This window comes from Macaca mulatta, chromosome 20 (genome assembly GCF_049350105.2).
Source record: "Macaca mulatta isolate MMU2019108-1 chromosome 20, T2T-MMU8v2.0, whole genome shotgun sequence".
Lineage (NCBI taxonomy): Eukaryota > Metazoa > Chordata > Mammalia > Primates > Cercopithecidae > Macaca > Macaca mulatta.
Genome location: NC_133425.1, coordinates 48,965,197 through 48,989,133, shown reverse-complemented (window position 1 = coordinate 48,989,133; position 23,937 = coordinate 48,965,197). Strand labels below are relative to the sequence as shown.

At 42.3% G+C, this 23,937-nt stretch overlaps 2 protein-coding genes across 19 annotated transcripts in view; one reads left to right on the top strand and one right to left on the bottom strand.

Annotated features, from left to right (window-relative positions):
- Positions 1–922: 922 nt before the first annotated feature.
- AKTIP (AKT interacting protein) lies at positions 923–13,156 on the top strand. 6 transcript variants are annotated; one of them, XM_015126145.3, is made up of 10 exons: positions 923–1,037; positions 4,159–4,270; positions 5,893–6,098; positions 9,150–9,214; positions 9,303–9,403; positions 9,868–9,956; positions 10,036–10,134; positions 10,224–10,331; positions 12,101–12,161; positions 12,333–13,156. In XM_015126145.3, the coding sequence occupies exons 2-10, from the start codon at positions 4,229–4,231 to the stop codon at positions 12,438–12,440; spliced, it is 879 nt and encodes a 292-aa protein (XP_014981631.1). In that variant the 5' UTR covers positions 923–1,037; positions 4,159–4,228; the 3' UTR covers positions 12,441–13,156. The 6 variants fall into 6 exon arrangements, with proteins under 6 accessions (XP_014981631.1, XP_001085590.2, XP_077840884.1 ...); XM_001085590.5 differs by having other exon boundaries at positions 12,330–13,156; XM_077984758.1 differs by having other exon boundaries at positions 923–1,041.
- RBL2 (RB transcriptional corepressor like 2) overlaps positions 2,667–23,937 on the bottom strand; it is a 134,965-nt gene continuing 113,694 nt past the window's right edge. For 4 of the 13 annotated variants that reach the window (XM_015126138.3, XM_077984754.1, XM_015126135.3 and 1 more), the window contains 3 exons: positions 23,296–23,460; positions 14,562–14,733; positions 8,658–9,205 (listed from right to left, as the gene is read on the bottom strand). In XM_015126138.3, coding sequence (XP_014981624.2) covers positions 14,563–14,733; positions 23,296–23,460 — 336 coding nt within the window. In that variant the 3' untranslated portion in view covers positions 8,658–9,205; position 14,562. Of the gene's footprint in view, positions 4,089–8,657; positions 9,206–13,197; positions 14,734–23,295; positions 23,461–23,937 lie in introns of those variants that run through there. The other 9 variants (XM_015126136.3, XM_015126137.3, XM_028841017.2 and 6 more) reach the window with 5 other exon arrangements.

Genomic DNA, 23,937 nt, shown 5'->3' with positions numbered 1-23,937 from the left:
AGAGAGAGACCTCTATGGGAAAGGAGACAGGAGATCCAAGTGAAAGCCTGTGAGTTAAAAAAACAAAAAACTGAAAAAAAAAAAAAAAAAAAAAAAAAACACGAACTACGTTGCCATAGGAGAGGTTCTCCAACTTTAGTGTGCGCCAGAATCAGCAAGGGAACCGTGACAAATGTGGATTCCTGGTCCTCAGCCTCCCCCCTTCCCCCAGCCCCTGGCCCCCACTCGGATGCTGCAGGCTGGGGCGACAAGCACAGGTTTACAAGGCTCCTCTGGTTGCTGTAGTGCCGGGCGCCGACTTACAGCTGAGCTCCCTTCAGCTCCTGCACTGATCCAGCAAACGGGCGTTTCCTGGCCCTACGCCAAGCGTCCTTCTGACCCCTGCAACCCTGTGGGCCCAATGTGGCGGCCTCGGGCCTCGCAGCGCCGCCCAAAGCAGTAGGACCCTGCGCTGGGAGCCACGGAGTAGTCTCGCGGCCCGGCCCTCCCACAAAGCTTGGGTCAGGGACGCCATCCTGCACCCCAACCCCTGCGCCTGGCGATTGCGCTGTGGCCTGAGCGCACAAACCTCCGGGCGGGTCTCCATCGTGACTGGCAGACGTCCTGGCCAATTGTGACCCGGCGCTTGTTTGTCTCTGCCCATCCCTCCCCGGGCGGGGGCCGATACTTCCATGACTGACAGGCCGTCCCAGGCGCTATTACGTAAGGGGAGGGTAAAGTGCAGCCCCACCCAAACTGGGGTGATTTGATTTGCAGGACGGAGTGCGGTTTTTCCAACGCCCCCGGAAGAACGTCCTTGACGGGCAGGTGTGAGAGCCAGTTGGCGCCGGGAGGCAAGACGGAAGCCTCGGGCCCCAGGAGCGTGCACCACGGGGCGGAGCCCGGTGCGGAGGGCTGGGCAGGGTGGGGCGGGGCGGGGATCAAGCAGGGGCAGGGCTGGCGCTGCGGCCGGAGATGCTGTCGGGCCGCGACGGCGCTCGGCAGCCAGGAGCTCTTCATTGAAGGCACCGGGGGGAGGCGCACTGCCAGGCAGGCTGGTAGGTACGCGAGGACTGAGGTGTCGGTAAATCTGGCCGCCAGCCTCCACATGCCCGGCATTTGTCCGTCCTGGGCACTCGCGACTCGGCGGCGACGGCGGCCGCAGTGGGACACGGAGGCGGGGCCGGGCACCTGTGCGCGTTTGCAGGCACCTGCTGCGTTGGCCGCCTCGCAGCCCGGGATCACTGCTGGGGACTGCGGCTCAAGCTGGGCCGGCCCGTCCCGAGGGAGAGAGGCAGGCCCAGCTGGCTCGCCCCAGCCCGTGCCCGCCCTCCCCGGCCAGGTCCCGATCCCGAGCTCTGGTTAAGGGGGCGTCGCCGGGCCCCAGAGCCCCCAACTGGAGGGTCCCGCGGCTCCCGGGCCAGCCTCGAGCTAACTGCGAGGCCAGGACAGGGCCCCCGCCTTGCATCACCTCGAGACAGGTTTGTCCAGATTCCCTGAGTGCTCAGAGACGGGTTTCTGCCCGCGGTGAGGGTGCCGGTCCGAGGCCGCTGCAGGTCCCTGCTGTCCCCAGCAAGCCTGGCCCGGGCCGTTTTCATCTTTTTTCTGGCCGCTGCTCTGTCTCCTCTTAACGTGTAATTTCTTAAGTCCGATTCGGGGTGATGTGAGTGCGCTGTGGCATGAAGAGTAACAGCAGCACTCATGTTTTAGCCTAGTTTTAGCTCTGCCATGCACTATCATTCGCGCAGGCTGAAGACCCAGACTTCTCAGCTGGGTGATGTAAAGGAATGCAGCCGTGGCTGAACAGGCAGAAATTCTAAAATTGTTTCCCAATGACAAGGATGTAACCTATGTCGTGCTTCCATCTATGTCATTCTTCTCAGAACATGTATGCTGTGCTTGTCCTAGACTAGACCCTGAAAAGTGTACTACACTGTCTCGTGATTATGTTGCTGCTGGAAACATTGGATTAAAAGATCCATGGCAAAGTTAAGCAGCAGAAGACAATACCTCCTGCTTAATGATAGGCAGAACTGGGGACAAAATTTATTGGATTCTTTTTTTTTTTTTTTTTTGAGACAGAGTCTCGCTCTGCCGCCCAGGCTGGAGTGCAGTGGCCGGATCTCAGCTCACTGCAAGCTCCGCCTCCCGGGTTCACGCCATTCTCCTGCCTCAGCCTCCCGAGTAGCTGGGACTACAGGCGCCCGCCACCTCGCCCGGCTAGTTTTTTGTATTTTTTTTTTTTTAGTAGAGATGGGGTTTCACCGGGTTAGCCAGGATGGTCTCGATCTCCTGACCTTGTGATCCGCCCGTCTCGGCCTCCCAAAGTGCTGGGATTACAGGCTGGAGCCACCGCGCCCGGCCTAATTTATTGGATTCTTAAAGGAGAATTCTTAAAGAGAATCCTAACGCGTTTGACCTGAAAGAGACTTTACAGGTTTGCACCAACCCATTAAATGTATGTGGTGGAGTCCCGTGTTAGGTGTGTCCTAGAGGACACTGGGGTGCTGCACATTACTACTAGTCTGAAAATCAGTGTCTTCATTTGAGCCAAACGGTAACATTCCCCCGCACATTATTGATATCCCAAGTGTATTCACTGTGTCATACTCACCTTTAAAGGCAGATTTGCGGAGAGCTGTTTTTACTTATTGGATGTTATCCATGCTAGTAGAAGAACCAGGATCTTCATTCCTCTGATTTAATTACTGGGTGGCATTTTCTTTTGGAAAAGAAAACAGCAATAATAGGCACTGGCAAGGTATGGATGACCTGGGTTGAGTACGTCCCTGGATGTCACAAGCTCATCAGAAAAGACAAATTATTGCTGACTGGGGACAGTTAGTACATAGTTTGCTCATGACCTGCTTAAGAAATTAGGAAAACGTTGCTTAGTTTTGACCCTTTTCACCTTCAAATCAGCCTTTTGACTGGTGCAAGTAGGAATTCAGAGAAGGAGCTCTGCTTTAAAGGTAACAGAGCCTGGGGGAAAATCACCAGGGCAAAGAAGTTGCTGTTCTTACAGCTGGGCTTGGTTGCTTTTCCTTTGCTTCTTTGTATTTTTAGTAAATGACCCACTGACTTTATGAGCTTTGATACATGCTTTCTTATCCACGACTTGAAGCTTCGGCTGGAAGATCTGTACTTGTGAAACGTCTCTCTTGCCGTTGCTCTTGCGTGCCTCTTGTTGTATTTGTCTGGATTGCTTGGCAGTTCCTTAAGTACATGATCCTGCAGTTTATGTATGTTTCGAAGTTGTAGAAGGCAGTTTATTGGGGGATGGTACTGACAGGACTCGGGTAACTTCTTCTGTCGTCTTAGTGACATACGTGTGCTCTGCCTTCCCTGTTTTCTCTTATTTCTTTGGCTAATATTTGCTGGAGGAATCATTTTGTACTCAAGTGAGTTAAAGCAGCTCTTAAATCAGCCTCCTTGTATCTTTATTGTTTGTTCCCATAACCCTAGGAACAGTGATACAACTTTTGTGTATGTGGGTACAGTGCATTCTGAATCTGGCTTTCCTGTTAGTTAAATGCCGAGATGTGCTAGTAGCAACTGTTGTCCGTATCTTCTGAACTTCTGGCACCAAGGCTCATCTGTGTCACTGAGTAATCTGAATCCTGGCCAAGGGACCTGGTGCACAGATTCTTATAGACGTCTAGAAGTGTGAAAGAAATTAGAACCAGAAAAGGAAGTGGGTATAGAAGGAAACTATTTCTGAAGATGCCTGAAGACCCTTTCCTAGGATTTTACAACCCTTTGTTATATAACATATTGTATATCCAGGGTATCATAATTAGTTATTCATCATTTCAGAAGTCTTAACAGTTGGCCGGGCGTGGTGGCTCACGCCTGTAATCCCAGCACTTTGGGAGGCTGAGGTGGGTGGATCACTTGAGGTCAGGAATTCAAGACCAGCCTGGCTAACATGGTGAAACCTTGTCTCTACTAAAAATACAAAACTTAGCTGGGCATGGTGGCAGGCACTTGTAATCCCAGCTACTCAGGAGGCTGAGGCAGGAGAATCACTTGAACTCAGGAGCTGGAGGTTGCAGTGAGCTACGATCACACCACTGCACTCCAGCCTGGGCAACACAGCGAGACTCCATCTAAAAAAAAAAAAAAAACTCTTAATTGTTGGTGTTGGCTTGTTTCTATGTTTCCCCATCTTGTTTTAAGGTAAAGTGAATGCTGAAGACAGAAGATTTGGATGACACGCCACTGAATTTCTTTGTTTGGAATACACGTTATGAACCCTTTCTGGAGCATGTCTACAAGCTCTGTACGCAAAGTAGGTATAGTGATAAATTCAGTAAGGAAACCCATTTGCTTCTGTGTCTGAAAACAGGGTCAGAATGAAGGCTAAAATAATCTGTCACGGTTACCTGTAATCTTGACAAAATTACCTGATTTTTCTAGTTAAGGTCTTACACTCTTGAGAAGTAATTATTTTGTTGGTTAAAGTGTGTTTCTGAGACTGGGATTGCATCACAAATAGAAATCGTTCTGGTCATCACAATTCTAAGATGATTGAGGTTATATTTACACATGATGAAATTTGTGACATATTGTAGTTTTCTACTACAAGGTTCTACAGTTAGAACAGCTGTGGGAAAGGCTAGTCTGATATCATTAAGTCAGACTTGATGGGCACTAATTTAATTTTTCTAAATAAAATGATTTTTTAAAAAATATTTTTTCATTTTAGGAAAGATTAAAATAGGCAAATAAAAAAATAAAAACCGGTTGGGCGCGGTGGCTCACGCCTGTAATCCCCAGCACTTTGGGAGGCTGAGGCGGGCAGATCACGAACGAGGTCAGGAGATTGAGACCATCCTGCCTAACACGGTGAAGTCCAGTGTCTACTAAAAATACAAAAAAATTAACCAGGTGTGGTGGCGGGCGCCTGTAGTCCCAGCTACTTGGGAGGCTGAGGCAGGAGAATGGCGTCAACTTGGGAGGCAGAACTTGCAGTGAGCTGAGATCGCGCCACTGCACTCCAGCCTGGGTGACAGAGCGAGACTCCATCTCAAAAAAAAAAAAAAAAAAAAAAAAGGAAAAACCATAATCCCACCTTTAGGAGAACAAACACCACTATTACTTTTTTTCTATGTACATGACATACATCTCTTCCTTACTTGTACGTAGTAATGAGGTACAAGTGCAGTCTTGCTACATTGGCATATTGTATTGTGCTGAAGTCAGGGCCTTTAGATGTACCCATCACTAGAGCAATGCATATGATATACATGTTTTTATATAGCTAATTAAACAGCCTTTGGTTGTACTTGCGCCAAGGAAGTACCTATGAGATGGTAGTTGAGTCTCTGACTCATGTCGACCTATGTCTTTGATGAAGGATGACGGTTTATGCTGGTGATATTTGAAATGTCAAAACACCCAGTAGGGACAAATCAAAATCAGACCCAAGCAAGTGACAGAATAGCTTCACTCTTTGTTTCTAACCCAAGTGCTAACAGGCAGTGACTAATTTCATCCACACTATTTTGAGCTGCTTAGCACCTAACCTTCTGTAGCATCTAAGTGCTGGGGGACTTTTCTAGCCTTGTACAGTTGTCTAATTGCTTAGAAACCCCTTGCCCTCTTTTTGGGGCCACTAGGAAAAACCATTTCTTTGTGTGTTTCAGTTAATCCTGTACACACTGATTGTATCATCCTTATAGGATGAGTTTCCCTATATGAAAGAGTTTCTCTAATGCTTTGATCTTGCTTCAGCTTTGTCTTCTCTTTATATGACCTGCCTGCCCAAAGGACTTTCTAGTCATTTTGGTCATGGTGTTAGAATGTGCTTGTAAAGGAGCAATTCCAGCATTTAGGCCATGGAGCTAATAATGTACTCTTGTGATTTAAGAATCATCCTAACAGGTATTCTTACAACTTAATCTTGTATAGCGATCTGAAGGTGAAGAGAAGACATTAACAGGGGATGTGAAAACCAGTCCTCCACGAACTGCACCAAAGAAACAGCTGCCTTCTATTCCCAAAAATGCTTTGCCCATAACTAAGCCTACGTCTCCTGCCCCAGCAGCACAGTCAACAAATGGCACGCATGCGTCCTATGGACCCTTCTACCTGGAATACTCTCTTCTTGCAGAATTGTAAGTTCTTAACAAACTATTTGGTTAAATTAGGAACGATCCTTTAAAGTGAAGAATGAAATGTATTCTGATGGACGCAGTAAAGGGCAGACATTTAATCTCAAAGCTCAAACCTGTCCCTTTCCAGTATCAGACTGAATAAATATAAAACTATAGGCTATTGCTGGTGATAAAATCTTTTTTAACCAAGACCTAGGTAGAGTTATAAAAATAGCCTCTCTTAAAGATTCTTTAGAGCTCGGGTGAATACGATTTAAAGGCAGAGGATACTTTAATTTCCATGTCTGTGTTGGAGAGTAAAAAAAGGAAGAAATTAAGGTTTATTAAGAACCTACAGTAGATTGGCCGGGCACGGTGGCTTGTGCCTATAATCCCAGCACTTTGGGAGGCTGAGGCAGGTGGATCACGAGGTCAGGAGTTCAAGACCAGCTTGGCCAAGATGGTGAAACTCCGTCTCTACTAAAAATAGAAAAATTAGCCAGGTGTGGTGGCGGGCACCTGTTAATCCCAGCTACTCAGGAAGCTGAGGCAGAGAATCGCTTGAAGTCGGGAGGTGGAGGTTGCAGTGAGCCAAGATTTCGCCACTGCACTCCAGCCTGGGCGACAAAGCGAGACTCCATCTCAAAAAAAAGAACCTACAGTAGATTAGGAACTTAATAAATGCGGTCTTGGTTTATGTGAAGTGAGGAACCTGCCTCCTGGAGAGATTTTTCTGGAGAGCAGGACAGTGGGAGAGTGGCCGTCTCTGCCTTCTTGGTCAGGCGTATCTGGAAGGTGGTGCTCCATTTGGTTGTCGCCTTGTAGTCAGCCTCCTGACAGATGGAGGACAAGGCCTAGCAGGGACGGACCAGGAAGCCAGACCTTAGGGATCAACAGTTGGAGGAACTGGAGAATTTTTCTTGGAGAAGAGAAAGTTTAAGCACGTATTAAAGTTGTCTTAATATATTTTGAAGGTCTGTCACAAGGAAGGATCTGATTTATTCTATATGACTCCCAAAGGCAGGACTTGGCAATTCTAGGGAAGAGACAAAGATGTGGGCTCCATGTAAGGAAGACGCTGACTGGTCACCGAGGTCTGCAGCTGGGCTGCAGTTGCGCCTGGTTGTGGAGTGCAAGAAGCCAAGCAGGGTGCAGAGTGCTGGCAGCGACCCTGTGGTGCCTGGCACACACGGGGGCTCCAGCACTGCACAGACGCAGATGGCATTTCATTCGAGAATTTGTTAAAAGGACAGAAAGTTTGGATAATTCTTAATTTCCATAATTTAAAAATTCTTTTGTATACAGTTATTTTAAAAGCATCCTTGAGTCAGGCACAGTGGCTCGTGCCTGTAATCCCAGCTACTTGGGAGACGGACGCAGGAGGATCACTGGAGCCCAGGAGTTCAAGACCAGCCTGGGCAACAGAGTGACCACCCTGTCTCTAAAAAACAATTAAAAATTTCCCAGCTGTGGACCTATAGTCCCAGCTACTCAGGAGGCTGAGGTGGGAGAATCACTTGAGCTCTGGAATGTGAGACAAGCGTAGGCCATATAGTGAGACCTCATCTTTTTTTCTTTTTGAAATGGAATCTCACTGGGTCACCCAGGCTGGGGTGCAGTGGCAGAACCTCAGCTTACTGCAGCCTCCGCCTCCTGGGTGCAAGTGATTCTCCTGCTTCAGCCTCTGGAGTAGCTGGGACTACAGGTGCACGCCACCACACCCCGCTAATTTTTGTATTTTTAGTATAGACTGGGTTTCACCATGTTGGCCAGGCTGGTCTCAAACTCCTGACCTCAAATGATCTGCCTGTCTCGGCCTCCCAAAGGGCTGAGATTACAGGTGTGAGCCACCACACTCAGCCTATGAGACCTCATCTTTTTTTTTTTTTAAAACCAAAAAAAATTTTTTAAAAAAAGGCATCCTTGACCCTTCCCTTAGTGTATTAATGTTGTAATGGTCAGAGGGTCTGAGGCCCCAGTGTAATTGGCTGGGTGTGATTTGGTAGTAATGGCCCCTTTGGCTCTATAATGGAGGCCTTGTGTTTGAGGCTGGGCAGCGAGTTGGACAGGCCTCTATTGTGGTGATTAAATCTGTATTAGAACACAGAACTGCCTTTTCTGGCAAACTTCACTGTAGTAGAGACATCTGCCAGCCATGTTGCTATTGACATGCTAAATTTTAGCAACTTAAAAATGAACTAGATAATAACTCAAAAATGATTAAAAATAAGTGAATGGAAAGTAGGTAATAAAGATGATAAACTTAAGGCCTGATAAACTAGTTCTTCATAAAATCCAGGATTGGCAGGTTAGTGACCAGAATGGCTGTGGGTGGGTAACTGGGTCCCGGAAGAACCAGTGTAGGTTTTGTGTCGGTGCACTTGTTGTTTCTTGTTTTCAGCACCTAGTTTCCCGTTTTCTGGCAAGGCCCACAGAGTTCAGGTGTCTGCATCAGGGGGTCCGTTTTAGAGCAGGGCGTGTGAGAGCCACACAAGGATGCCTGCCCTTCCCAGGCAGCACTGCGAGTCTGAACATTGCCCTCTGCTGTGGGATCTTGTGATTAAAATGTAAAATGACAACTTTGTGACCTAATTCCAAGAAATCGTAATTTATCTAACATTGTATTTTAAAAGTTTTTGAATGATCATCCACAGTCACAAAAGCATAATTTTACAGATACTCTCATTGACCTCAACTGTACATAACTTACCTCGGGTTGCATTATTTGGAATTACCTATAGGCTGGTTTCCAAGATGATGTTTTGGAAGAGCGGATTTCTGGGAGGAAACTTGATTCTTCATTTTTCCCTGTTTGGCTTTAGTTCTTACTGTGGGGCCCCTGCTGGCCTGCTTGTTTCTCTGTGAGCTGCTGCTGTGAAGCTGGTAGTGGGCAGCGGTCAGGGCCAGGGCTCTGATCGTGTCAGGTGAGAGATTGTGAGAACTTGGCTTGCAGGGTTTGGGCATCAGCTGCCCCTTGAGGGGCCATTCATTGTCTCGAAGTGAATGTGGGGTGGTTTCATCTTCATGTGTCATTTGTATCCACACAAATTAATTACTCTGCTTTTGTTGTAGTACCTTGGTTGTGAAGCAGAAGCTACCAGGCGTCTATGTGCAGCCATCTTATCGCTCTGCATTAAGTAAGATGAGGATTCATTCTTAATTTATGGGCACATTTAGTTCCTCCCAGACAAATTTAGGCCTTAACTCTTTTATTTTTTCCTACAGTGTGGTTTGGAGTAATATTCATACGGCATGGACTTTACCAAGATGGCGTATTTAAGTTTACAGTTTACATCCCTGATAACTATCCAGATGGTGACTGTCCGGTAAGTTGGAGACACAGTCTGGCTTCATTTGTGGATCAGCGAGAAGGGCTAAAAGGGCTTACAGCTTTCCTAGTTCTTTTCCTGACCTGGTACCTTTATGATATATCTACCCAGTAGTTGTCCAGGGGGACTTCTGTGCTTTGCAGCAGCTTCCAGCATGCCATCAGAGCTTTGTTTCTCTGCTCAGGGTCTGCAAGGGAGGCTGGCTGCCTGCCATCCTGCAGCACTCACCAGGTGAATGGTGGCCTTCAGGCTCTAGTGGAGAGGGAGTTTTCCCCGCTTCATCTCTAAATTTAGTTTTTCAGGAAAATGGTAAAAGTAGTTAAGTGTCCCTCTTGAGGCAGCTCTTTAGCTTTAAATAACGTGACTGCCTTGTCCTGAAGCTCTTTTTATCACGATTCCTATGGGTCTCATAAGTGCCACTGCTTCCATTAAAGGGCACGTCTCTTTTTATTTAAATATAGCGCTTGGTGTTCGATATTCCCGTTTTTCACCCGCTAGTTGATCCCACCTCAGGTGAGCTGGATGTGAAGAGAGCATTTGCAAAATGGAGGTAAGTAAGTAAAGGGTTTGTTTTAGTGACATAATACTGCAAAAGGACGCCTCAGTAATCACGCCATGTTTCCCTTTAGGCGGAACCATAATCATATTTGGCAGGTATTAATGTATGCAAGGAGAGTTTTCTACAAGATTGATACAGCAAGCCCCCTGAACCCAGAGGCTGCAGTACTGTATGTAACTTTTGCTTTGTTATATAAAATAAATTTGAAGATGCAGCTAAGTAGATTAAGTAACTTTTTGACTTAAACTTTTAACACAGGTATGAAAAAGATATTCAGCTTTTTAAAAGTAAAGTTGTTGACAGTGTTAAGGTGTGCACTGCTCGTTTGTTTGACCAACCTAAAATAGAAGACCCCTATGCAATTAGGTAAGTGGTGCATCTCCCGAATGAATTGTCTACTGTCCTTTCCAATACACTGCTTCCTTTCTCCAGGTGGTCTCAGAATAGGGATTTAAAAAGGCACATGCATAAGCTGTTAGCCTACAACCTTTATAACTTGGTGCCAACTTGAATTCTGATGCCTCTGAGGCTCTGAAACAAAAACCTTTACATCTGACAGGCTGTGCTGACAGCACATTCTCTGGTGACTTTGGTTTCCCAGGGATCCTTATGACGTATTTATTCATTCACATGTCAGGACTCTTTTCAGCTTGCAGTTTTCGCTGGAGCCCCTCAAACTGCCACACCCTCATTGACATTCAGATGTGGTAAAAGGAGGGAAACTGAATAGCGTGAGAATGGTGGGTTCCTGAAGCACTATGACATTTGATTTAAGGAACAGTGTCTGGAGGAGTATTGGGAATGGACGAATTGGTGATTTTGCTCTTTGGCAACATTGGTACTGCTTGGGAAGGCAGTGAAGTATAGCTGTTAAGAGCTTGGACTCATGGTGAGGCGTGGTGGCTTATGCCAGTAATCCCAGCACTTTAGGAAGTCAAGGTGGGTGGATCACGAGGTCAGGAGTTTAAGACCAGCCTGACCAAATGGCCAAACCCCATCTCTACTAAAAATACAAAAATTGGTTGGGCACAGTGGCTCACACTTGTAATCCCAGCACTTTGGGAGGGCAAGGTGGGGGGGATCACCTGAGGTCGGGAGTTTGAGACCAGCCTGACCAACATGGAGAAACCCCGTCTCTATTAAAAATACAAAATTAGCTGGGTGTGGTGGCGCATGCCTGTAATCCCAGCTACTTGGGAAGGCTGAGGCAGGAGAATCGCTTGAACTTGGGAGGCAGAGGTTGCAGTGAGCCAAGATCTTGCCGTTGCACTCCAGCCTGGGCAAGAAGAGTGAAACTCCATCTCAAAGTAAAAAAAAAAAAAAAAAATAGCCAGGCACGGTAACTCGCACCTGTAGTCCCAGCGAGGCTGAAGCAGGAGAAGGGCTTGAATCTAGGAGGCGGAGGTTGCAGTGAGCGGAGATCACACCACTGCATTCCAGCCTGGGTGACAGAACTAGACTCAGTCTCAAAAAAAAGAGCATGGACTCAGCAGATGGACTACTTGGCTTTTGTACTTTTTAGCTCTGGTAATCCAGAGCAATTAATTTTGCTTTGCTTTATTAATCTTTAAATAATAGTACTTCAGGGGTTGGTGTGAGGCTTAAATGAGATCATTCATGTATGAAGGATAGTTATGTGAGAAAATTAATTAGATAATGTCTAAAACATACTTGTCAAACAAAAAAAAGCACTCTTCTTTATTAAGTTAGGGGAATTGGCTTGAAACTTAATTACTGCAAAATGAATGTTATAGAAATTTAGTCAGCCAACAAATAGTTTTTAAATACTTTTCTCGGCCGGGCGCGGTGGCTCAAGCCTGTAATCCCAGCACTTTGGGAGGCCGAGACGGGCGGATCACGAGGTCAGGAGATCGAGACCATCCTGGCTAACACAGTGAAACCCCGTCTCTACTAAAAATACAAAAAACTTAGCCGGGCGAGGTGGCAGGCGCCTGTAGTCCCAGCTACTCGGGAGGCTGAGGCAGGAGAATGGCGTAAACCCGGGAGGCGGAGCTTGCGGTGAGCTGAGATCCGGCCACTGCACTCCAGCCTGGGTGACAGAGCGAGACTCCGTCTCAAAAAAAAATAAAAAATAAAAAATAAATAAATAAATAAATACTTTTCTCTTCCTTAAGCTTTTCTCCATGGAATCCTTCTGTACATGATGAAGCCAGAGAAAAGATGCTGACTCAGAAAGTAAGTGGATAACTACTTATGAAATGGCCAACTCGTTGTTTCTTTTCTAAATGTCTTCATTTGGAGACTGCTCATTACATGCAAGTAACTTTTTTGGGAAACAAGTTTGTACAGTGCTGAAGTCTCCTCATCAGTAGTTTTTTTAATATCTGTTTTGATTGTGCCTAGAAGAAGCCTGAAGAACAGCACAATAAAAGTGTTCATGTTGCTGGCCTGTCATGGGTAAAGCCTGGCTCAGTACAGCCTTTCAGTAAAGAAGAGAAAACAGTGGCGACTTAAGAGATGGTGAATCTGGTGCACCATGCACTTTCCTGCTGGACTCTGGCCTAGTTCAAGCTGACCAATGGCAGAGGACTGCCTGAAGAGTAAAACTGTGTGAACAATGACTGACTGCCAGTGTTTTCCATGTATGCATAGGTTCTAACAGCAGGGTTTGGAAACCTGTCTCTAAGTAATGCATTACTTCTGTCAGAAGTGTCTTAGGGTGGTTATCTAGTTCAGTACTCCAAATTATTGGGGACCTTGAGGCTTAAGTATTTTTCTGAATATAATGCTAAAGGTAAGTTGCATTCATTTAAACTAATAGAGCAGACAGAATTCAGCACTACTTAATAGTTTTTAAATCAGTGGTTTCAGTTGTATATATGTTAGGAAATGGAGAGGTATAGAGAGAGCAGGTTCCATAGCTCAGCACTTTTAAGTGGAAGATCATTTGAATCTCAGTCTTCAGCCTGCACTGATTTGTAGCCTGCACTGTCTTACTGATTTACAAACTGAAATCACTGAGAAATGTCTTTAGTTGGGGGAGAGAAACCAGAACACTTGTTCCTAGTGTTGTGTTGTTTTTTTAAGCAAATTACTTACTGTATTTTTATGGCAGGAGGGAGAAAAAGTGTTAAAACGGTTTCTAATGAAGTCCGGTATTTAAATGATGAATGACTAATGTGTTTAGTAGAGACAAAATAAACCAATAAATGATTGTTCTTTGCCATTTATGCAGGAAACTACCCTTTTCTCAATATAACCAAACAAAGGCTAATTTATAAATGCTTTATTGAAAAATGCACTTATCTTCATATAAAATTACAGTAGCAGTAAGTATCTTGAGAGGTTTTATAAATATTTTTGCAGAACACTATTCTAATTGAACAGTGTAAGTTCCATATTTCTCTCAGAGCAATATGAAGTTACCTAGTAACTTTGTTTATACTGATTCAATTTACAATTGAATTTTCTCCCTAATAAGATGATTAATTTGACTTGAAAACTGCTGGAACAATAGTGATTAATAAAGGTATGTATAGATAATTCAACAGCTGTTAAATAACATTTTCTAATTTGTATAAATGGTACTATGGTACTAATAAAAACCTAAATTCTCCAACCAATTTTTTAAACTGCCAGGAACACCCAAAAATATTTTAAAATATATCACCTTAATAGACATTTCTTTTAGATAACTCTCCTAAAGGAAGAGGTCATAATTTTTCATATTAATCCCCTCAATTCAACTTGATTTAAAATCTTTTCTTAGCCGATTGATCCCTATATAACAAAAAACCGGAGAAATTAAAACATATTCCCAAAAGGTGACTATAGGGGCTTTAACAGTTTAAAAAAGTACAAAAGCATTAAAGAAAATATTGGATGTTTAGCCTGGAAGTTTTGTACTTAATAAAGTTCACATTGTAGAAAGTGCTATCACAAATATACAGCAAAATCTGGGTTACAAAATCATGCATTTTACAGCCCTAAAGTGCCACCACTTATACAGGTTCACTCAGACATTGCACACCCGAACAATCAAGGACTTTTCACACTGCACCACACCAAATGGGGAGAGGGGAAGACGTGCACAAAGGGAATGGGAGACGAGGGCTAGTGACCTAGGACCTCCAAACCTGGGTGCGCTCTCCTTTGTTCTGTTTCAGGAATGTAAAAATCACACACTCCTACCAGGTGTTTTAGGACAAAATACCTAATTTTTGTTTTGCTTTTTATGAGGACTACAGCTGACCACAAAACAGGTAGGAGTGAACTTGAAATACAGTTCTTCTGTTGGAGTATGTCAACAGAAGCCTCGTATGCTCACATTTGGGTACACATCATTTTCTTGTAGTACTTTTAAAAGCTTTGTCAGAGTCAAAAATCCAAGTTTGGATTCTAAGCAGCCTTGACAGTAATCACTGAATGGTAGGGAAAAGAAGACAGTTGGGATGAATTAAAATGTTCTAAGGATACTGGAAGGAGTTAAGTCCCATTTCTCACCAAAATATCCCCTCATGTTACTAACAGGCTGTAACTGATCAGCTGGATTAAGGGAAAAAGCTCCATAATCTAGATGCATTAAAGGATGCGGCTAAACATGTTGTGAAAAGAGTTTCAATACAAGAGACTAACCTCAGTGGGAACCACGGTCATTAGCTACATCTTGGAGACGGCGTAATAAGGCAGAATGATTTTCTGGGCAAATTCTTTTTGCAGGTGATTCACTTCCATCTTCCAAAAGAATTCCTCTCTTTTTAGTTGGAGTTTCTCCTGTGCGTATCATACTATTAATTTCTCTCAGTCTCTATGGTGGGAAAAAGATATAAAAATTTTAAAATGCAAATGCACACAGCCCAATATTAAGTCAAAGAATCTTAAATGAGTTAAGTAATTTACCTGGAATAATTTGAACACATCTACAGAGAAAACAAATACTAAGTTACATAACCTGCCAACTTTCCTTTTCAGCTGGCTGAGGCTGATGGCTATTTGAGAAGGGGCTGAGTACTATTTTTAACAAGCTCTTCCACAGGTACTTTTGACCTATACATTTCTATAATTTGTGAGTTCACAAATTTGTGATTTTTTTACAATTATGGAGCATTACGTTGCTATCCGATAGTCACTTAGACAGACACATCTTTTTCTCTTTTTTAAAGTACAATTTTATACAATACTCTTTTTTTTCAGTCTAATGTTAGTTTTTAGCAGCCATTCTCAACTGGGATTTCACTAGAAAAGTAGGCCTTAATTCCCTAAGGTATTCATTGTAGGTAATAAATTAGTAAAATCTAGAATGATACTAGTTAACTATATATTATCCTTGGGACAATTGAGGAAAGTTACTCAATTATTTTCTGGACAGTGGCTCAGATGAGGAGCTGCAGTTGAGAAAGACACTGCCAGAATTCCAGAAAGACTGGCTGTACAGTGCCTTTACCATTCAGTCTCTCCAAAGCCTCTAAAAGTCATCTGTCACATTATTTTCGGGTAGTTTGTTGGTTAAAATTCTTTTTCATGTGCTGCTTCATCCATGTTTGCTTACAGAAACCATACTAAGCAAATTCACAGACATATATTACAGGAAATTGTAAACATACAAAAGTAGAGAAGCAGCGTAATGCATCCTCACATACCTGTTCCTCTACTTCAGCATGTTTGATTTATACTTCCATTCACTTCCATTCCTCAGATTATTTTAAAACAAATCCCAGACATATTTTATCATGACACTTGTTATTTTTATTCTTTAAAGTCATAAACGTTTTGGGGGTTTTAAAGTCAGTGTTCTTTATTATCAACAGATGTACCTTCACAAGTGTTTTTCATTTTTTTTTTTTTTAAATTAACAATAGAAATGGGGTTGCACTATGTTGCCCAAGCTGGTCTTGAATTCTTGGGCTCAAGCAGTCCTCTTGCTCTGGCCTCCTAATGTGCTGGGGTAACAGGCATGAGCCACTGCACCTGGCCACAAAATCTTAAGTATCTGAAGAAAGCTTTCCTTCAACTCTTTCTCTTCTAGCCCCTTTTCTGCCTTCCTAACAGTCTGGTCTGCATTTGCTATCTCTGCAGTCTGCCATTTGCTTGAATATTTCTTACACTGTTTACTGTATACATTGTTAATTGTATATAAGCAATGCTACCATAATTTATTTTTCAACAAGTCACACCAATGCACTGACACTGCTCTGTCAAGTATCACTAATGATCAGTCTTCATCTTAACTGATCTTATATAGTAGTTGATAATTATTTTCTCATAGTAGTATAAATGTTACTACATTATAGGTTGGTTCTAGACATAAGCTACTTCTTGCTTTGTAATATTCTCCCCCTAAGTTTCAGCTATCACCTGTTAAGTCAAGATGACAAATCTTTCTCCAACCAACAGTCTAATCTAATAATCACTCATTTTACTAAACAGACTCCCGATTCTGTGCTAGAAATACCTACAGTCGTATAAAACTGTTCTTTTCCTCTGAAAAATTCCCCCATACTCCCTTGTCCGCCTATCCCAAACCACCACTGATGTTCTTGTCCAATGGTTTTGCCTTTTCCCGAATGTCACAGAAATGGAATCATAAGTAGCCTACTGAATCCAGTGTCTTTCACTTAAGCATTGATGCATTTGAGATTTACTACGTTGAATGTATCAGTTCCTTTTTATTGCAAAGTAGCAGTCGATTGTCTGGATGCACCACAGGCTTATTTATATGCATTCACCAGCTGAAGGACGTTTGGGTTGTTTCCCCCTTTTTGGCAATTAGGAAGAACGTCATTATAAACAGTCATGTACATGATTTTGTGTAAACATAAGCTTCCATTTCATTTATGTAAATACCAAGGAATGAGATTGCTGGTTGTACGATAATGGCATGTTTAAGAAACAACTTTCCACAGTGGTGATGCCATTTTGCGTTCACACCAGCAATATGTAAAATTGCTCCACATTGTTGCCAGAACTTAGGATTTGTCACTTTTTAGATTTTAGCCATTCTAACAGGCATGTAATGGGTAAAGCGTGTTCAAATCTTTTGCCCACTTTTACATTTGGTGGTTTTCCTACTGAATTTTGAGAATTCTTTAGAAATTGCAGATAAACAAATGCTTCATCAGATATGGAATGTGTACAGATTTTCTAATAGTCCATGGCTGGTTTTTTAATTCTCTTAACAGTGTCTCAAACAGCAGAAATTACTCATTTTGATAAAATCCATTTTAACAGTATTTTGTGGATTGCGCTTTTGATGTTGTATATAAAATTTTCCCATAAAACATGTTCACCAAGATTTTCTGTTTTCTTCTAGAGGTTTTGTAGTTTGAGATTTTACATTTATGTCTGTGGTTCATTTTTAGTTATTGTATATGGTGCAGGGCATGGGAACAAATTTACTATTATTTTGTTAAATGCATATCCAATTGTTCCAGCACCATCTGCTGAAAAGGCTATCCTTTCTCTATCAAATTGCCTTTGTACCTTTGTTGAAAATCAGTTTACCATATACGTGTTGTCTGTTTCTGGACTCTGTTCTATTGATCTCTGTGTCTATACTTCCACCAACACTACTGTCTTGATTACTGTGGTATTATAATACAGATATTTTGTGTAGCTTCGTAATTAGTGTGAAGCCTCCAACTTTGAGTTATTTTAGCTATTTGAGTTCCTTTGCCTTGTAAATTACAAATTTTAGAATCAGTTTTTTATATAAATCTGGATTTTGACTGAAATTGGTTTGAAATTGGGAGAAAACTGCTGTTTTATTTTCTATGAATTGGAAAATAAGGTATCATTTTCATTCAATGTCATGAACACATTTCTCTATTTTCTCAGGCTTTAATTTCTCTCACCAAGCTTTGATAATTTTCAGGATACATGTCTTGCATAGTTTTTATCATACCCCTAAGTAATTTTTAAATGTTAACAGTATTCAATTTTTTATTTTACTTCTGATTGTTCACTGCTAGCATACAGAAATACATTTGATTTTTGTATATTGATCACATAACCTCCCTTATTAGTTCCAGTAGCTTTTTGTGGATTCTTTGTGATTTTTCTATGTAGGCAATCCAGGCTGTATGGCTTCTTTTTCTTGTCTTATTGCACATGCTAGGACCCCCAGTTACAATGTTGAATAGGGGTAGTGAGAGTGGACATTGTTGCCTTGTTCCTGATCATAGGGGCAAGGCATTCAGTCTTTTACCATTAAGTATGATATTTGTAGGTGCTTTTGGTAAATGTTTACCAAGCTGAGGAAGTTCCTTGAGAGATTTTACATTAATGAATGTTGGATTTTGTCAGATGCCTTCCTTCAAACACTAAGATGATTTATCACCTTCACCTTTTGTAAGAGTTTCTATAGAATTGGCATATTTCTTCCTTAAATGTTTGGTAGCATTTACCATTGAAGCCATCTGGGCCTACAGTTTTCTGACAGGAGGTTTTTAAACCACAAATTAATTTCTCTAGTAGATACAGGGGCTATTGAGACTACTACTACTTGAGTTTTATTAGTTTATGTCTTTCAAGAATTTGTCTATTTCATGTGCATTGTCACATTTGTTGGCATTAAGTTGTTCTTTAAAATTTTTTTTTGAAACAGGGTCTCACTCTGTTGCCCAGGATGGAGTGCAGGGGGGCTACCACAGCTCACTACAGCCTTGACTGTCCAGGCTCTAATGACCCTGCCACCTCAGCCTCCTGAGTAGCTGGGACTGTAGGCACACCTCACCAACCCCACCACACCTGGCGGGGTGTTTTTTTTTTTTTTTCCCAGAGACAAGTTCTTGCTATGTTGCCCAGGCTGGTCTTGAACTACTGGGCTCAAGGATCCTCCTGCCTTGGTCTCCCAAAGTGCTGAGATTACAGGCATGAGCCATCACATCTGGCTGGCATTAAGTTCTTTATCTTTCATTATACTTTTAATGTATGTTAGTAATGTGTCATTTCTTTTTCCTGTTTATTCTGTACATAGAGGTATCAATTTTTGGGGGGGCGGGCGGTCTCATTCTGTCCCTCAGGCTGGAGTGCAGTAACGTGAGCATGGCTCACTGTAGCCTCAACACGTGGGCTCAAGCCATCCTTCCCCACCTTATCCTCCGGAGTAGCTGGAACCACAGGTGTGTAGCACCACACCCAGTTTTTTTTTTTTCTTTTCTTTTTTTTTTTTTAAAGTAGAGACAAGGTCTTGCTATGTTACCCAGGCTGGTCTCGAACTCCTAAGCTCAAGCAGTCCACCCGCCTCAGCCTCCCGAAGTGCTGAGATTACAGGCATGAGACATGGCACTCGGCCCCCAAAAAACCTAGCTTTTGTTTGCCTTGGTTTTTCTCTACTTTCCAGTTTTCCATTTCAGTGAGTCCTACACTTTTTCTGCTTTCTTAAGCTGAAATCTTAGGTCACTAATTTGAGACCTTTTTTCTTTTCTAACATAGGTGTTCAGTGCTATGTATTTCTCTCTCAGCACTGTTTTAGCTACATCCCACAAATTTTAATATTTTGGGTTTTTATTTTCATTTAGTTCAAAATATTTTCGAATTTCTCTTGTGCTTTCTTTGACCAACAGAAATACATAATTTAGTTTCCAAGAATTGGGGGATTTTCCAGGTATCTTTTCTCTTACTGATTTCTGATTTAATGCCATTGTGATCAGTGAAAACACAGTATTTCAACCCTTTAACATTTATCAAGACTTGTTTTATGGTCCAGAATGCAGTCTATGTTGGTAAATGTTCTCTCTGCACTTGATAGTGTTCTATAAATGGCAGTTGATTGATAATGCTACATCTTCTGTATCCTTACTGATTTTCTCTATTTGTTATACCAATTATGTTGAAATCTCTTGACTATTTTTTTTTTTCTATTTAGGGTTATATGTCGTCCTCTTTATAATAGGAAACGACCCACTTTGTCACTGATAATATTTTTTGCTCTGAAATCTACTTTCTCTGATACTAATACAGCCACTCCAACTTTCTTTTGATGAGTGGTAGCATGGTATAACCTTTTCCACCCTTCCAGCTTTATTGAGATATAATTCTTACACTGTATTATACAACCATTTGAAGTGTACAGCTCCTTGGCTTTTAGTATGTTCCCAGAGTAGCCATCACCACATTCTATTTTTGAATTCTTTCATCACCCCAGAAAGAAACTTCTTGTCCATAAGCAGAAACTCTATTCCCCACAACCCTTGGCAACCACGAATCTTCTTTCTGCTTCTAGATATTTGCCCATTCTGGACAACTCATATAAATGGAATCATAAAATATGTATTCTTTTGTGACTGACTTCTTTCACTTAACAGTGTTTTCAAGGTCCATTCATATTGTAGCGTGTATCAGTACTTCATCCTTTTTATTGCCAAGTAATATTCCATTCATGAATACACATTTTTATATTTAAAGTATATAACTTACGAACAACATATAGTTTGGTCCTGCTTTTTTGTCCAATCAGATAAATTCTAACTTTTAATTGGTACACTTATTAGACCATTTACATTTAAATGCTATTTTCCTGTATGTTCCTTTTTTCCTCCTTTTTAAGACGCCTTTTGAGTATTATGATTCCAATTCATCTGCTTTGTCTATTACCTGATATTATTTTGTTCTTTTTTTCCATTTAACTCTGTAATCCATTTAGAATTTATAGGTTACAGGCTGGGCGCGGTGGCTCACACCTGTAATCCTAGCACTTTGGGAAGCCAAGGCGGGCGGATCACAAGGTCAGGAGATTGAGACCATCCTGGCTAACAAGGTGAAACCCCGTCTCTATAAAAATACAAAAAATTAGCCGGGCACGGTGGCAGGCGCCTGTAGTCCCAGCTACTCAGGAAGGGAGGCTGAGGCAGGAGAATGGCGTGAACCTGGGAGGCAGAGCTTGCAGTGAGCCGAGATTGCACCACTGCCCTCCAGCCTGGGCAATGAGTGAGACTCTGTCTCAAAAAAAAAAAAAAAAAAAAAAAAAAAATTTATAGGTTTCAGGATGAGCGTCTAATTTAAGCCATGAGAATCATTTCCTCCAACTCCAGTTGCTTTTTGGGGCTGTTACTGCCAATTTATGTTTCCATGTTTCATAACCAGTCCTACTAGGAATATCATTGGAATTAGACTAAGCCTATGTAACGGAGAAAGTATATCTTTTAAATATTTGGTCTTCTTATTCAGAAACACTGGTATCTCTTCATTTATTCCAGTTTTCAAAAGTTATAAATTTATTCCAAAGCATGTGACTCCTTTACACCCTTTTTTTGTTTTTACTATGATAGGAAAGGTTTCTCCATTATTACATTTTCTATTTTTCTTTGGAGATGGAGTCTTGCTCTTGTCCCCCAGGCTGGAGTGCAATGGCATGATCTCAGCTGACTGCAAACTGCCTCCGGGATTCAAGCAATTCTCCCACCTCAGCCTCCTGAGTAGCTGGGATTACAGGTGTCCGCCACCATGCCCGGCTTATTTTTGTATTTTTAGTAGAGATGGGGTTTCACCATGTTGACTAGGCTCGTCTTGAACTCCTGACCTCAGGTGATCAGCCCACCGTGGCCTCCCAAAGTGCTGGGATCACAGGCATGAGCCACCATGTCCGGCCCATTATTACATTTTCTAACAGATTTTTGCTGTTCTTGTTTACTTGTTTTCCTCAACCTTTTTTTTTCCCCCCCCCAAAGAGACAGGGTTTCTCACTTTATCGCCCAGGCTGGAGTGTGGTGGCGTGAGCATAGCTCACTGCAGCCTTGAACTCTTGGGCTCAGCTTTCTGGGTACCTAAGACTACAGGTGCATGGCACCATGCTCAGCTAATTTTTATTTGTTGTAGGGATGAGGTCTTGCTATGTTGCCTGAGCTGGTCTCCAACTCCTGGCCTCAAGCAATCTTCCCACCCCAGCCAGCCAAACTGTTGGGATTACAGGCGTGAGACCCTGTACCCGGACTGTTTTCCTCAACTTTTTAAAAGATTTCAAGCCTACAAAGAGTTGGAAAAATAGTACATTGAGCACCCACTTATCAATCATTAATGTCTGAGAGTTGCTGTCACTCTCTCCCTACCTAAATATATTGCAACCAACCCGTTTGCAAGTAAGCTGCAGACACTGAGTCACTTTACCTCTGAATACTTTCAGCACCATCTCCTACATAATCTACTAGGCATCATCAACACCAAAGAAACTTAAAAAAAAAAAAAAATACACTGAGGGCCACATTCAAAATTTCCTCAAAATGTCCTTTATAGCAGTGTTTTCCTATGCAGGATCAAAAATCATGCATTGCATTTGGGTGTCATGTCTCCCTAGTCTCCTCTATGATACCTTCCCCATCCTCTACCATTTTCTCATGATACCTTTTTTTTTTTTTTTTTGAAGATTTCAGGCCCTATATATGTGTGTGTATTTCTAAGCAATCTTTTTTTTTTGAGACAGAGTTTCACTCTTGTCACTCAGGCTGGAGTACAATGGTGTGATCTTGGCTCACTGCAACTTCTACCTCCCGGGTTCAAGCAATTTTCCTGCCTCAGCCTCCCGAGTAGCTGGGATTACAGGCGCATGCCACGATTATTTTTGTATTTTTAATAGAGATGAGGTTTCACCATGTTGACTAGGCTTGTCTTGAACTCCTGACCTCAGGTGATCTGCCCACAGTGGCCTCCCAAAGTGCTGGGATTACAGGTGTGAGCCACCACACCCAGCCTCTATGCAACCTTTATCAATACAAATCTCATCATGTAAGGGCCTTCACAATCCAGTTCCACTTGCTAACATAGCATGATACCTGTATTCAAGCTTTGGATCACTGCCTCAAGGATATTGTTTTCTTCCCCTTACCTGCTTCCTACTGAATGCCCTTCCATACCTCAGCAGCTCCCTGACTTTTCAACATTAAGGCCTGACTCAAGCTTCCTTCCCCTTGTTAGAATGAGGCGGCTGTTGCACATACATCTGTGCTAATATGACTATTGCACTGCAATGTCCAAAATGTCAACTTCTCCCCTTAGCCAGAGTCCAGAGGACACTGCCTGTCCCAGAAACAGGCCTTTGGTAAGGAATCCAAAATTTATTTCCCTAACACATGTGGAAAATTGTTACATATGGGATAAACACAAACTTCAGGTTTATAGCAAAATGTTCAAAATGTATAAATAGGAGAGGGGATAAAAAGAAATCCAAATCCCTTACCCTGTTTCCAACCCTAAAATTCCACCCTCAAGAAAAGCAAAAAAACAACAAATCCTGGGTTTTGCTGCATGGGAACTGACTGATCACTGCTCCCTGGTAGCTCTCATCACTCTAATGAGTGCCTAGGCTTAGCACAAACCCTCTTTCTAGCATCTGAAGCATTTTGGGGTTAGTAAAGGCCAAGATTGATGTTAGGCTCACCTTTGAAGGACTGTTGCTGAAGTAATAGAAAATCTTTTCTCGAGGAGAAAGCATTGTTTCATTTTTATGTGGGGAAATGTAGACAGGATGATTTTGAGACAACTGTATTCGGCGAGGGGAGCCTGTTCTTACAAATGGATAGGGAGAGAGTGGAGGAGCATCCATCTGTTAAAAAAAAAAAATCAGTAACTCTAAGAAATTTATAATGAGGTATTTTTACTGAGAATGATAAGAGTGATATATTAGCACTAATTTAACCTAAAGAAAAACATTCTAATAGCAAACCTTAAGTGCTTAGTTTGTGCCAGTTATTATTTTAAGCAATTTTTATACATTATGTCATTTCATCCTTACAACTCCATATGCTAAGAACTAGTTATATTCCCATGTTTTATATATATGAGGAAACAAGGTACAGAGAAAATTTAATGATTTGCAAGGTTACCACTACTGTTACGTACTAGACAATTTGAACCCATGTAGCCTGTCTCTTGTACTACTATACTTTGTAGGGACTCCAAATACAATCTTATTCTTGTTTAATGCTTAACAACAGAACTTATGTTGGTTAGGTAAATTACAGACCTCCTCAGTTTTACTTAATAGAATTATTTGTAAAACTAGCTTATTTATTTATGAGAC